Here is a 14,347-nt window from a genome sequence, read left to right as displayed (position 1 = left end):
CGCGTAATGGGGTTAATGCTGATCAGCTGAGACTGATCAGGTTGGGGAATAAAAAGTTTGTGTGTTTTGTGATGGGGGATGGAGAGAGATCGGTGGTGTGGTGTGGTGTGGTGTGGTGTGGTGTGGTGTGGTGTGGTGTGGTGTGGTGAGGTGAAGGATAAAGGTAAACTAAAATAGAACTAAAGAACCAGGGTTTTGTTGGGTAAACAAGCTTAGCTTGTCCCTTCTTAGGTAGGGAAGTTTGGTGGACCACTTGGGTGTTTTGTTTTCTGTATTCCCAATAAAACATGCTGCTGTGTACCGTGTGTGCATTTAAAGGGACAGACGCTGGTTAGATACTTACACATAGCTGAAACGTTTAGTTTCACTGCTGTTCAGTTATTCGCTGTCTTGTGCTCTAGCTCACACATTAAATGCATCTTTACTGTAAGCGACAGGTAGAGAAGGTGTCTTGGATTCTGCCCCTGTCCCACAGTGGATGTCAGCTCACCAGTGTTGTAGCTACTCCAGCTTAGTTTAACTGTGGGTTTCGCAGGGCTTATAAATAAGAAACATAAAAACATTTACCAACAAGAGAAGACCATTCAGCCCCCAAGTGCTCATCCGGTTCCTAATAGCTGGTTGATCCCAAAACTGTTGTCAGGTCTTAAAAGATCCAAGTGATTCAGCATCAATGTGTGGCTAGGTAACCCATTCCATACCCTCAGTGAAGAGGTTTCAAGTGTAAAGGATCTTCTTCACTAAGATGTAGAGGATACTGTAGAGATGGATGTTGCTGTTTGGTTTTAGTTTTGGGACTACAGAATCATGTTATCTTCTAAGCTGTAAATCTGTAATTTACAAACTCATATGGGGACCCTCAAACCCTTTTGAAGTTTCAAACATATAAGAAGCGTTCTGTGCAGATCATTTCACTGTTTGTGAAGCGTGACATAAATAAATAAAGCAAAATAACAAATACAGAAAGGCAATCAGAAACAATAGCAAGTTATACCTGAGAGATTTCTGATAACCATGGTTTGGGAAGATGTTCCATGTAAGTGTGCAGCACCATACGACCTGCCAACAGTCAGGCCTGTATCAAAGATCACCTGTCTACTTTGAGAGACATACAGAGACCATTTACTTTTATCTTTATAATATAGCTTCACAGTAAATTCCCAGCCACCCAACACAATGTATCTCAGCTAAAACATAAAACTATGGCAGATCTCAATACCAGTAGGGTTTGTACTGGCACTAAGCAGCTGATTTTGATGCAGAAACAAATACTAATGAATCATCCATTTCCCTTTCTATAAACCTGAGGGCAATACAATATTAATATTTCTTGTTCTTCAGCCCTGGCAGAAGTAAAAAAAAAAAAAAACCTTTTGGGGTTTCTTACTGTCAGTGGAATTTGTACTGGTAATAAGAAACTCCAAAATGGCTGCTGCTAGTAGATTTTCAGCTGGTTCTAGCCTCTCCATTTTCTTATTGGTAAGAACCCAAGCTCACGCCAGCATAGTCCAGTAGGAACGTTCATTCCACAGTTTATTGCAAGTGCTTTACATGTCTGTTGACACAAACAGTTAGTAAAATATTCCATAAAATGCAAACTTTTCGCTTTACCCTTTGAAGCGGATTAGAGCACACAAACCTTTTTTTTTAAATATACAATAAATAAAAAAATGAAAACCACTGAACTGTATGAAACAAACAAAGAAAAAAAGAGCACATGTTAACATTGTTGGTACTGTGGAGTGTTGGTTTGAAGTTTGGGTTTCTTCCTAGCTACGTATGTATAATGAATTACTCTGATCCGGGCTGCTTCCCTCAATGGAATCAATGGAATGATAAAGTAGGATCCAGGACAGGTCCTGACTCTTTAAAATAATTAGCAGCAATATTAAGTGTTAACCAGTGGAAGGACAAAAGCAAATGTTCAGTGAACTAAAGCTAAACCAGTTCAACTTGTTCATGTGCCATCATGCTCACCCTTTGTGGAAAACATCTTGGATAAAATGGTCAAACAGACTCAAGCCAGGGCTCAAATCTATACACAGCAGGGAACTTCAAGAAACAAGTGATTTGAAATATCAATGGGTTTCTTTTCAATACAGGGGGAAAGCAAGCCCCACCTGATGTGGTAATCCAGACCGGTTTACCACAGGACGTTAAGCAAATGCTATTTTAATGATGTATTGTCATTGTCCCACTGCAGGGACAGATGGTTTATAATCTGCTTTAGATAGAGCCAGTTGAAGAGAAGATACTCAAAGATAGGGCAGAATCACTAGCATGTGCAGGGACTGAACACAACATTTTAAACACCTGCCACCATGAGGTCTAGGGTCAACATGTGACAAGCTTGCAAGATGTTTGAACTGTTCTGGCGAATATGTGACCATTTCTCCTCCGGTTCCTTCAGGGCAGTTACACAGGTGGGGGAAATCTGCAGGAAAGTCTGGTCTCCTGAACAATTCTTTTAAGATCCTGTTCCTATTGAAGCATCAGTAACTAGTGCAGTCTTGGATACGGAAAAGCCTGTCAACTGAGTGTGTACTATCGACCCTATACCAGTCTGCTGTCTTGCCTCTCATGACTGAAATGAAATTACAATGGGGAGATGCAGCTTTTATATATTACAGAACACTTACCAGGGATTCCATTTGTGTTACAAGTAACATCCTATTTATTCAAAAGCAGATGTTCCTAATATTTGGTCCGACTCCTGTACGTGTTGTCCTGCACACTGAAATGTTCTGTGTGTGCGTGACTGCCACAGACAGCCTTCGCAGTAGTGACCTAAAGTGATGCAATGCAAGATGACAGGTGCTGCTTTGGCATGTCAGAACAGCAGGGAATGATATGCGGCTCCATTGTGAATGAAGTGAACCAAATTGCGTTGCCACGGCAAGAGAAAATCAAACAGAAGCATCACATTGGAAAAAGCCTGATTACGTAAAAAAATATTTAGGCGAGGTCTGGGAGCATTTCCGTAAACGCTCCTTGTTTTTTCATTTGATTTTTTCTCATCAAAATTCATTAAAGTGTTTCAATAAAAATATGAGAAATACAGTATAAAAAGCAATTAAACAGTTGGTGCTTCGCTTATTTGATTTAGTCACCGTGGTGTGTATGAATGGAAGTAATGGACTGGAGTCTAACATGCCCAAGGAAGGCTGCCTGCTGGTTTGTTTTAGCATCCATTCACAAACCTTTCGTGCAGAATCATCCTGACTCTCCTGTCAGCAGTATCCACTGCACTGGTCAATGCAATCAGACAATAAGGAACGGAGTTGTGTTTCAGGGCACTGGCTGCTTTCAGGCCTCTATTCCTATTGCTGCACTTAAAATAACAATCTGTTTGTGCTTGCCTGGGTACATTTAGCACTGGCAAGTCCAGTCATAAAATATGATTATGTAAAGATTTGTGTATCAACTGGAAATAACGTATTTGCTATAAAATACACGTGCATACAGTACTTAGCATGACCTTATCAAGTCAAACTATCAATTGTCCAGTGACTCATTGTTCTTACCTTTTTTATACGACGAAGAATTTCTTGCTGTTTAATTTTAGAATGTAAACATGTATTGCTAAAATACTAATATTTTATACAAAATGAAACAGCAAGAGCTTACTCCATACAGCTGGTATTACAGTGAATGGCTTTCACCAAGACCACTGTTTTAATGAAGACTTTCTAAATGCTGGTCCCTTACTCTGGTCCTAGGTTAAGTGGATACCCAACAGGGAGAACCTGTGGGAGCAGAGGAAACCAAAGCACTCAGATAAAAGAACTGTGGAACCTCTCTCTCTCTCCTGTCTAGCCTGCTCTATAAAGAAAAGTTTATACCGGTCTGTTTCACTGTTCAACCTGAACCCATATTCACAAAACCTGAACTCCCCGGTGTTTGAAAACCTAAGAAACAGTGGACACAAAGTTTCATCAATATGAACCCTTATTTAATAAACAGGCCTGCCTCTGTTTCAAAGCACACTAGAACAAGGATGGTACCAAAGGGAATGAGGGAAGCAGACTGGAAGCCTCTAGTTGTAGATGACACTCAAGCTGCTCAAATCAATACTGTTGCTTTAGCGGTTGCCAGGTAATGAGTTACATTGCCACTACAGCTTGGACCAATAGAAATCAGGTTTACTGAACCCCTACATTCTTCAAGTGGCAATGCAACAAAACAACATTTCCTGATGCATCTGTCCTCTAATTTCTCTGCACTTGATCCTGCCTGTGAAATATATAGTTGAAATGGATCTCTAATGTAGGAGTAAGCAACTTTGAATGCCAAATCTACATTTTAACTGCAATTCACCATCACCAGACTGCACTGAAACTGCTGATGTGGTGTAACAGCGCAGGAGAACCACACTCCGCACTCCCATGAGCCTTCACTGCAGGTAAGCTGACCTTGTTTTTATGTTGATCTGGGTTTGGAGAGCTGGAAAATAAAAACTGAAAACATGAGGCTTTGTGTTTAGAGTTGGACACTGGGAACCAGGAGACACTGATTTGAAATCACAGTTCAACTAATAAGAGCAAGGGACAAGTGCCAGGGTATCATCCAGCTTTCTATCTCATGAATATGAATGATGGGCTATCCTGGTTAAACCATTTTCAAATATAGAATTAACTTGCAGCCACAATATTCTGGCACAGCTGTATTGAGCACCCTCTGAAGAATCCACACCCCCATGGTCCCGTACTGAATTAATTGAGTGTTGTAAAGGGAAGCAGCCTGCCAATGCTGTGAGTGTGTGAGTGCATGTGTGTGTGAGTGTGTGTGTGCTGTGAGTGTGTGCGAGCCTGCAGCCTCACTCAGTCAGTAGCTTGATCTCGCTCCTGCTGATGCTGTTCATGTTGAAGGGGGTGTCTGGCAGAGGCAGCTCGGGGTCGCTCTCGCTGGAGGTGGAGCCCGCGCTCATGGCGTACACGGCCTCTGGGATGGCGCTGGCAGGCAGGCACACCTCGGGCTCGCTGCTGGTCTCGCTGGCGCTAGACACCACGGAGAGCAGGGACATCTTGCGGGTGAGGCGGCTGGGCAGCAAGGAGAGCGTGTAGTCGGCGATGATGCCCCCCACGTCCAGGCCGCAGGCACGGTCAAAGGCGATGAAGCCCACGTTGGCGTTGGCCTCACACACCACAAACGAGCCGTCGTCCTTCATCAGCAGGTCGATGCCGCACACGTCCATGCCCAGGATGTTGGACACCTGCACTGCCAGCTGCCTGCCCTGCTCGCTCAGGGGGCACAGCATCCCCACGCCACCTGCAGAGACACACACACACAGCATATAGAAAAACACAACCCATGGGAGCTGTGCACAATAATCCAGCTGTTCACCATGCAATTACAACAAGACTCAATACTGCCTCTTCTGGCTTTAGTATTTTCTTTAAGAAATACTTTAATAATGAATGACATATTGCAAATAGAACACATCGAACAACTCTATGAAATAGTTGTGATGCATGAATTTAAGGAATAACTATTTTCCCTCTATAACCAGGATTGGTGGATGTGTTACCCTGTGTTCACGAGACTTTACTACACTTTTATCAATATATTCCGCAGTAAACCTTTATTTGGGAATGCAGAACATTGCATGCTGCATTTGAAAACACAAGTTTACTTTGTCTTACCTATTTTGACTGTCTGTAAGGTACTGTACTTTAAATATAATTGTAAATGAATGATTTTTACTTTCTACAGTGATCAGAGTTCTGTGTGTGGCTGTCAAGGCAACCGATTGCACAGTACTGTAGGTGTTGGACAAAATAACTCATTTAGAGCTGATATATTAAAGACCAGCTTGGTAGAGAGATGGAATAGGAAGTTATTGATTCACTTTCTATCATTTCTGTTTCACTCATTACATCCTGGGGACTTTCTATAATTCACTCTGACCCCCAAAAACATCCAGGCATTACCATAAATGATGTGGTGGTTTTAAGATATTAAAGATGAATACAGTCGTTTTCAAGAGTCCCTACAGCTTCAACTACAATTGGAAGAACACAAAGAAACTTGAATATGAACAAGCCCTGCATTCTCCACAACAATGAAACACTCACTAGTACTCAATATAGAAATGCTTCAAGAAACATAACCAATTCAATGAGACATGTTTCCACTATAAGTCTTTTGAAGACACAGATATAGACCTGTAGTCAAAATGTTTGTCACTGAGTTTCTTTTAGTGTTTCTAGCCCTGCATTCTAAAGTTTGACATCTAACATGAAACAATGTAGTAAGTAGAAGCCAGAGTCATCTCTTTGTATACAATTGTGGGTCATTGCTTTTGCAGCAATATTAAATATTAAAACCACTGCTGCTTCTCAACAAGTTCAATACAACCATACAGATACAGTGATACAGCAAACTCAGTACTCATACCTCATGAATAGCCCCAAATCAATGGGTAATGTTTGCTTTGTGTGGTTATATGCTGTACAGAAGATGTATCATTCGCTGTGTAGGGATATGACTTTCAGCTTATCGTACTGAGTTTGCAGTCAGCACTGATGATTAAAGGGAGTTGTCAGCTATCATTTTGCCTTTCCCCCTCAGTAAACCCTGGTGTTCAGAACCCTACAGGGTAACAGTGAGGCTGTGAGTGCCAGAGACCCACCCAGAGAACAATTACTCTGCATCCTCCCGTCAGTGGAGCAGCGCAGCATGGAGCCGATCAGACGCCCCCCCACCACCACCACGCGGATGTCCTTCCCGTGGGACTCCTTCACGTACTTCTGGAAGAGGTAGGGCGCCTCGTGGCGGATCACGTGGGAAATATCCATGAGGTGGTGCTTGTCCTGGGCGAGGAATACTGCCTTCCCTGAACAGGAACAGAGAACCACAGCAACAGGAGGGTTTACAAGCACTGTAAATATATATATATATATATATATATACTATCAGAATCACAACACTGTATATGAACTTCTTAAAGAATTTGTCCGGTAAAAGATGTACGATTCTTAACTTCAGATCCAATAAAGCTAAAAGAAAAACTATAACTACTATAATTATCATAAGAGAAGTACAGTCGAACTCCGAACAGCCGTTACACCGTTCAATAGGACAATTGAACATTTACAAAAACAATCAGATACTGACAGAAAGGACATTTGGATCGTGATGGCAATGAGGGACCGCACACTTAAAAAGCAGAGTCAAGACATTAAGAATAAAAAGATCAGCAATGACTTCAACTCCTCGTCATCTTCATCTCCACCCTCATCCAGGCTGAATTAGAATCAACACATTTCAGTTCATGGTACATACTGAATGAAACCTACTTGTGTCCTTTAAAAATTGTTTGCATTTGTTTACCTTCGTAATAAATGACACAAAACGTTATCTGTAGACAGTTGAGTTCTTACTTCTGTTACAAGGTTCATCTGAGAAAAAATGTGTTCTTATTCTGCAGTAGTGTGTGGCAAAGCCACACTCAAGAGAGAAGGCTTGATTAGGACAGAGTTTGATAATTTAGCACCAGTAGGCTCTCTATATATATGGGTCTATACTGTAAATGGGTCTTTGGTATGGGAAAATATGAAAATATAAAAAATGTGTTCTATGAGCATAACAGCGACCAAAGATTCCTGACAAGAGAGTTCTACTCTGGCTGCTCCTCCAGGAAGGAGTGCTGGTGTCGGTTCGCTTGACAGTAATCCCGAGTTCAGAAGGGACCCCCGTACCTCGGTGACCTCGAGTGTTCTTGACCACCATGGGGTATCCCAGCGGCTCTGCCTCCTCAATCATCTTGCTGAAGTTCTCATGGCCTCCTGCAGAGACACAAGCAACCTGTCAGAGAGCTGCCCCCACCCAAACACACGGGCCCGCAGACACACTTAGAAAGCTTTAAAAAATAGAAACACTTCAGTACATGACTGAGAGGAAACCGATCACCTTATTAAAATCCCAAAGGATGATACAGATACAGTGGAAAGAGCAGGGCTGCAGGCTTTATGGCAGCAGTATTCAGATACCCCACTGTTTAGATCATTAAAATGCACACTGAAAGTGAGTTCAGATCTGCGTTGGGCAAGGTCAATGTAAGGATACTAAATGGTGTCTGGTGGGCCCAGGCTATGTGACAGGATTTATTTAGCCATTAACTAGAACAATAGAACAATAAGGTACATTGCCATAAGCAAGGTAATCTTGTGATTACTGCTTTTGCGAATGTTTTTTTAAAATGCTGCAATTAAAGAATGTCTTTCTTTCACTCCATCCTGCACTTAAGTTTTTTTAACATTTAAAGGAAGATCAAGCTTAATAAATCAAAAGCCACACCTTGTGAGTAAGTACAGTACCATAACCTGGACTCTGCCTGATACTCTCTCAAGGAATTCCCATCAGACCTGAATGATCTGCCACCACTGCATTCCTGTTGAAAGGAATATGCATCTTGCACAGCAGGTCACCACAAACTGCTGGGAAATAACCTGATCATGAAAACCCAGGATGTTGGTGAATCATACTCCAACTGGAATAATCCCAATAATATGTGAACTACAATGACAATAACATCAGGGTTTCCACACAGTGCCTTCCCAGCCCCAGGCCCTGGAATGTCTGGTCAGCAGATGGAGACTAAAGCAATGCCTTACTGGAAGGGATTCAGATACGCTTCAATAATATATTGCCTCCCAGATTCATCAAAGAGTAATTTATGCATCCACTAAGCCAATCGATAATATAAGAAAGGTTAAGACTAAAAAGCAGCCACACAAAGCATTACAGTGTGGCTGCAGCTGCTGATTCCTGACCAGTTCAGTGACTACAAAGCAGTTCTAACCAGTTCTATCTGAGCTTTTTAACTTCTGTTTCCAGATCTGTTGCACGTTGCCCTTGGTTTTTCGCAGTAGCAGTCTCTCAAAAGGGCATGTCCTGTATAGTTGTGAGATTATTTGCTAATGCATCTTCCAGAAACGTCTTTTAGTTATTGAGCCAGGAAGGAGAGATGTTTGCTAGCTCTGTAGCCTGGAAGCACTCTGTATACAGCCAGCTTCCCTACACAACTCACTACACTACGTTGATCCTGTTTGATATGCAGTATGAAACAGCCAGTTACTGAATATATTAGAATTGAAGAGTGTGATTGCTTGATGTAGCCTCCAGTGACACACCTATATTAGAAAGTCTTGTTTTGTACAATAAGCATAATTCTTTAACTTCATACCTCAAATCCAAGGACCGTGCTGCACAATGTTACTCAGTACATGATACATGCCAAGTACAAGTACATGCCAATGCTGTAGGGCTGTGTGGTGGTGTCTGTGTTGAGATCTATCCTCTTGGTTTTCTGATACATATTGTAAATGTAAACGCTATGACTGGCACCAGCACCCCCGATCCTTACCATAGGAGAAGGTGTCCGGCAGAGGCACCCCATGTCCAGCCAGCTCCTGGAGGGTCCAGAACTTGTTCACACAGTTGAGGATGGCCTGAGGCCGGTTGACCAAGCGACAGCCCATTTTTTCCAGGTGCCGCAGGACGGTGATGTCGCTGTCTGACTGGACCCAGGGGGTGGGCACGCGTATGACTGCCACATGGGGGTAGGAGGTCTGCACTTCCTGGTCCACTCGCAGGCCTGAGGAAGAATGGAGAGCAGCAGGTCAGGTCAAGAAGCCACACCACTGGGAACTGAAGAGATTCTGTCCAAAACTCATTGTCCTGCTTAGAGTAAAGTCACTGTTTAAAATGATTCCCTAATGAAAAAAAAAAACTAAGATGGGAGGGTGATGTGACCTTACTTTATTCCCCCCTATATTTTGATAGATATATATAGTAGCACAGCAGTAACATTTCACCACTTTGAGTTTTAGAGTAGTTTCTGAGCAGCTCAGCTGGTATCCTGAATCAATAGGACAGCATCAAGTAGGATTGACTGTTTCGTCATGTGGTAAAACTTGCATTTTGCTGTAGTGTTCTTCGTTCTAATATCATCACTGCGTCTGCACTGCTTTATAAAATTGAATTGAGGCTAATGTCTCTGCTTATTCAGCCATTGCTCTGGCTCCCAGCCCACACAGGTAGTTTGGCTGTGGCCTCCACTGGGGATATTATATTATTTATTATAATTGCCTTACCAAGCCACTAACACAATACCTTCTGGCAATGTGTTAACGTATCATCACAAACAAGATGCACATTCAACACTGCAAAACATGGGCAGGGAGACTCCTCAACTGACAGGCAGGAAAAATAATCCTAACAAACCAAACTGGAAAGAAACGCAACAACTAAACCTGAGGAATGTAAATGCAAACCAGGGAACGTCAGAAAAAGCTTGACTATTTCCCTCCTTTGTCTTGTGTTTTCTTTCAATGCTATAACACAGCTATCTGGAGCCCTCCCCATTGGTTGCTGCAGGGACAGATGCATGTTGACTGCATCTTCTGAACAGACTGCTCTTCACACCTTTGCACGCGTTGTATTTTTGAAACTCTACTGTTCCTTCAAATATTAAAAGGAATTGAGACTGATATTCTCAACAATGTATGCTAAATAATGCTATTATGGTTTGATGACAAATGGACAGGCATGGAAACATGTGCAGTGTGACATTCCCCCTGCACGCAATACCCTTTGCAGGGGATTCCAGAACCAGGGCGATAATAAGGACTCAATTGGTCCAGGCTGCCGGGAAGGTAGTGAGGCAATGTTTCTTTAGTAGACAGGATACCTTAAACAGTGCTTGTTAACTCCATGATGGGGAACTGACTATGACGTAGCTGACTGGCTAATAAAAAACACAATTTCTTTTCATTTGTTTGAATTTTTCACAATAGCATTCAAAGTAGTCTCACTAGTGTAGCAGTAAAAACTCTGAGGCATGAGGTGTGTGTTCTGAACCTGGCTGATCACCCCCACACACAGCTGAAACCTGACAGCCTGTTGGCACTAACAAAACACTGCAGTCTGTTTTAATGTAGTGTAGCGCTTATTACAGTTCCAGGGATGCTAGGGTTCTGTTTAGAACAGTGGGGAATTATCTTTTAGCTCATCAGATTAGTTTCAACTGTAGCATTTAGTCTGTGACAAGCATGCAGACTCAATTTGGGGTTCTGTTTAGGGTTGTGTTTTTATGTACAAAATAATTGCAAACAGTTTGAAACTTGCAGGAACACAAAATACCTTAGAGTAGAGGACAAAGGATTGCAATTGTTACAAATGAATCAAAGTTAGCTTTACTCAATGCAGATCAATGAATCAGATCTGATGCGAAAAGTACTAGAATCTGCAATGCATTAATTAAAAGCACTGTCTTTGCTATCCTAGTATCACAGCTCTTATTTACAGAATGCTTATGTGTGACAATTCCATATCAAATGAGACTATGGAGACTATGAAAGTTCATTTCACCTCAGAGCTGCTGCAAACCATGTGACTCATTAGGGGAAGCAGCTGGTTGGTTACTGACAAGAAAGAAAGCCCTGAATGGGTGGGGACAACGTCACTCTCCAGATGAAATGACCATGAAAGCCAGTGATTTCTTTATCCTAGTACCAAATACCATGTTTACAAATGAAATGATGTGTTCACTATTACATTGGTTTCTTTCGAAACTCCACATTTCAGACCCACACAGTGAATGGATGTGCATGGAAATGAACAGAATTCTTTTGTTAACTTCAATCACTTTAATATAGACTCCAGATGCACTGGTAAGGATTCATTCTAGTACAGCAGGAGCTGTTCAATTTTCCATGAAGCAAATGCTTTGAAAATGCGCCAGTTGTGTGGCCTGGGGTGCACAGCAAGAGACAGATACACCCAGCCTGCCTGCCTCAGCCACTTCACTAGGGAGGGAATCCGGTACACAGCTCAAACAGACATGCTCTCCTGGTTAGAATGCACATCATTATATAATAATGTGACTTCATTCAACACAGCTGGCTACACTGAGCTAGGTCTATGTTTAGTATATTTAGTGCTATGACTGTCCTCTTGCCTCTTATCCTTTGCAATCCCTGAGTGGCTGAATGCTGTATCTCAAATAATGCGTTTCACTGACATGTTTGTACAGCCTGACTAAGGTGCTTCTAGCTGTTTTGAAATGGGCAACTCTGAACTAACTTACAATCTTCCCTGTTCTGGTAACTTTCTCCTCAGCTTCTAGAACATTTACGAACGAGAGGAGGCCATTCCTTCAGTACCTAGTAGCTGATTGATCTCCAAACTTTGTCAAGTTGGGTCTTAAAGGATCCCAGTTTAGTAGTGTCCCGGTTTATTTGAGTACGGTATAATAGCACAGTCACTACCTGAAAAGGTGTCTCAGATATGAGACAATGTGGCAGTAGCAACTCTGTACAATTTGCATGACAGGGTTTATTTTTCTTTTATGAGACCCAAAACGGAACTTGACCAGACAAGGTCTTTGATCCAACCATATTCTTAATTGTTTAATTGAACAAATCAATCATCCAACTCGGTTCCAAAACTAGTATTCCATTGTGCTGTTCCTGTGAGGCCTGGTGTAGAATGGCCCTCAGATACAGTGGGATACATATGAGCACACCTCACAGGGACCGGTAAAAAGAACTGTCCTTTACACTTAGCTGTCTCTGAAACCATTATGAAACCAAGAAGTAACAGATTTTCAGAGAGAAAGGCAAGGAGACTGATAACTTTCTTTAACCTTGTGTAGTTCCATGTTTCTTTCAAACCTGCACATTTGAACCCTTTCTAGTGAATGGAAGTGCATGACAGGTAAGGGTTATGAAATGCTTTTGTAGCTATTGCACAACCACTTTAATGGGTAGTGTCGTTTTCTGTACATGTGGTTTACAATGGGAAATATCTACACTAGCTTCCTCCACAGTGGTCTCTATAGACTGGTGGGTGTTCTATCAATCGGGTTGAACTGTATTCTTTGTAAGTCCTGTTTTGTGCAATAGGCCTGTGTCTCCTCTTCCACACTATATTTTTCTTTCCAGTTTTGTGTGCGACACAAAGCTCACTCATAGACAGTGGGTTCTTTTTCTCTGCAGCCTGCTTCTCTCTCTGACAGTGATACTACTTCATACACACACACAGAGGCATCGCTTCGTACCGAGGAGAGACCAGAGAGATTGAGAGACCAAGGGGAGTCATTGTCTCTCTGCAGTCGCTTTTATTTTTCACTGTAGATGTTGTTAGTGAGGTGGCTAATGATCACATTTCTCGGTGGGTAGAAAACGGCCCATTAATTCTGCAGTCTCCTCCATATTGTGAATGCTGTCACACAGGATTGAAATCACCACTGTGCTGCCAGCCAGCCCAGACGCTCTCATCCTCTTCAGGAGGGGCTTTTCTTTTCTTTTCTTTATAAAAATGCTGCTAGGCACAATGAGTCTCTGCTACTGCTGGGTTTTCGTGTTTCAATATTCTTTCAAATTCTAAACAAATATCTGATTATTCTTTCATTTTGATTATGTTTATTTAAATATTTAATTTGTATATTACAGGAAAACAATCTCATAGGAGCTGAAAAATGAAATGGGAGACTTCTGTGCGTAGTGCGTTATCTGTTTAAGACCTCCTTCATGCATTGGCTTCCCTATATCTCTGTTCCAGGTACATGAAAAGCGGATGTTCCTGGACTCTGTCTGTCCACCCCAACTCTCATTAACACACATTTCAAATGGTCTTATCAGTAATTTGTATTATCAGGAATCTAAAGCCAAATGCATACTGTCAGTTTTTATTGAAGTTATAGTAACATTGCAATCTAATTTCAATTGCAGTACAAGGAAAAGTATCATACATGTAAAAGTACTGTGCATTTGATTGAAAATACAGTTGTAAGTGAACCTTTAAAAATTTTACATTGCAAATGAGCTGCACTTGAAATCTGCATGTCCCACTCTGATCATGGCTATTATTAAACCACATAAGCAAGAAATCCCCAACATCAGGCTGTTGAGCAAATGTCTGCAAGGATAATGCATGTTTTTTGCGCTGCTTCCTGGAAATGGCATTGATGCGTGTCTATGGCAACTCAAAATGCACCATAGGATCCGTAGTCCCGAAAAAGCACCAAAATACAGTACAAAGACGCTAATCTGGATGCAAGTTGATACATTTACCAGTATCCTTTAGACTCAAACTAGGGCAATTCGTTTTATTCAAAATGTTCTTCCTCTGGGGGGTACAGTACAAGGTACAGTGCATCAAAAAAGTAGCCCTCTCTGTTCCCATCTTGTATACGGTCCTGTATCCCTCACACTGTGCTTCTTGAGCTGTGTGAATAGGCTCTCTATGTGGGTATTTGAAGTGCCCTGCCTGTACTTGAACAGGAGGCTCTACCAGGCTCTGAAACCTGCTTGAGGGCTGCAGTGTTGCCTGGCACTCTTTT

At 41.9% G+C, this 14,347-nt stretch overlaps 1 protein-coding gene across 1 annotated transcript in view; it reads right to left on the bottom strand.

Moving 5' to 3' along the window:
- Window positions 1–1,507: 1,507 nt before the first annotated feature.
- Window positions 1,508–14,347, bottom strand: part of LOC117432003 (beta-citrylglutamate synthase B-like) — a 32,244-nt gene continuing 19,404 nt past the window's right edge. The window contains exons 2-5 of the mRNA XM_034053370.3: window positions 9,368–9,598; window positions 7,701–7,787; window positions 6,632–6,835; window positions 1,508–5,268 (exon numbers count right to left, since the gene is read on the bottom strand). Coding sequence (XP_033909261.3) covers window positions 4,817–5,268; window positions 6,632–6,835; window positions 7,701–7,787; window positions 9,368–9,598 — 974 coding nt within the window. The 3' untranslated portion in view covers window positions 1,508–4,816. The remainder of the gene's footprint in view (window positions 5,269–6,631; window positions 6,836–7,700; window positions 7,788–9,367; window positions 9,599–14,347) is intronic.

The sequence above is a fragment of the Acipenser ruthenus genome, chromosome 27 (assembly GCF_902713425.1).
Source record: "Acipenser ruthenus chromosome 27, fAciRut3.2 maternal haplotype, whole genome shotgun sequence".
Classification (NCBI taxonomy): domain Eukaryota; kingdom Metazoa; phylum Chordata; class Actinopteri; order Acipenseriformes; family Acipenseridae; genus Acipenser; species Acipenser ruthenus.
The sequence above is the reverse complement of the archived record's forward strand: the minus strand, read 5'-3'. Positions and strand labels throughout refer to the sequence as shown.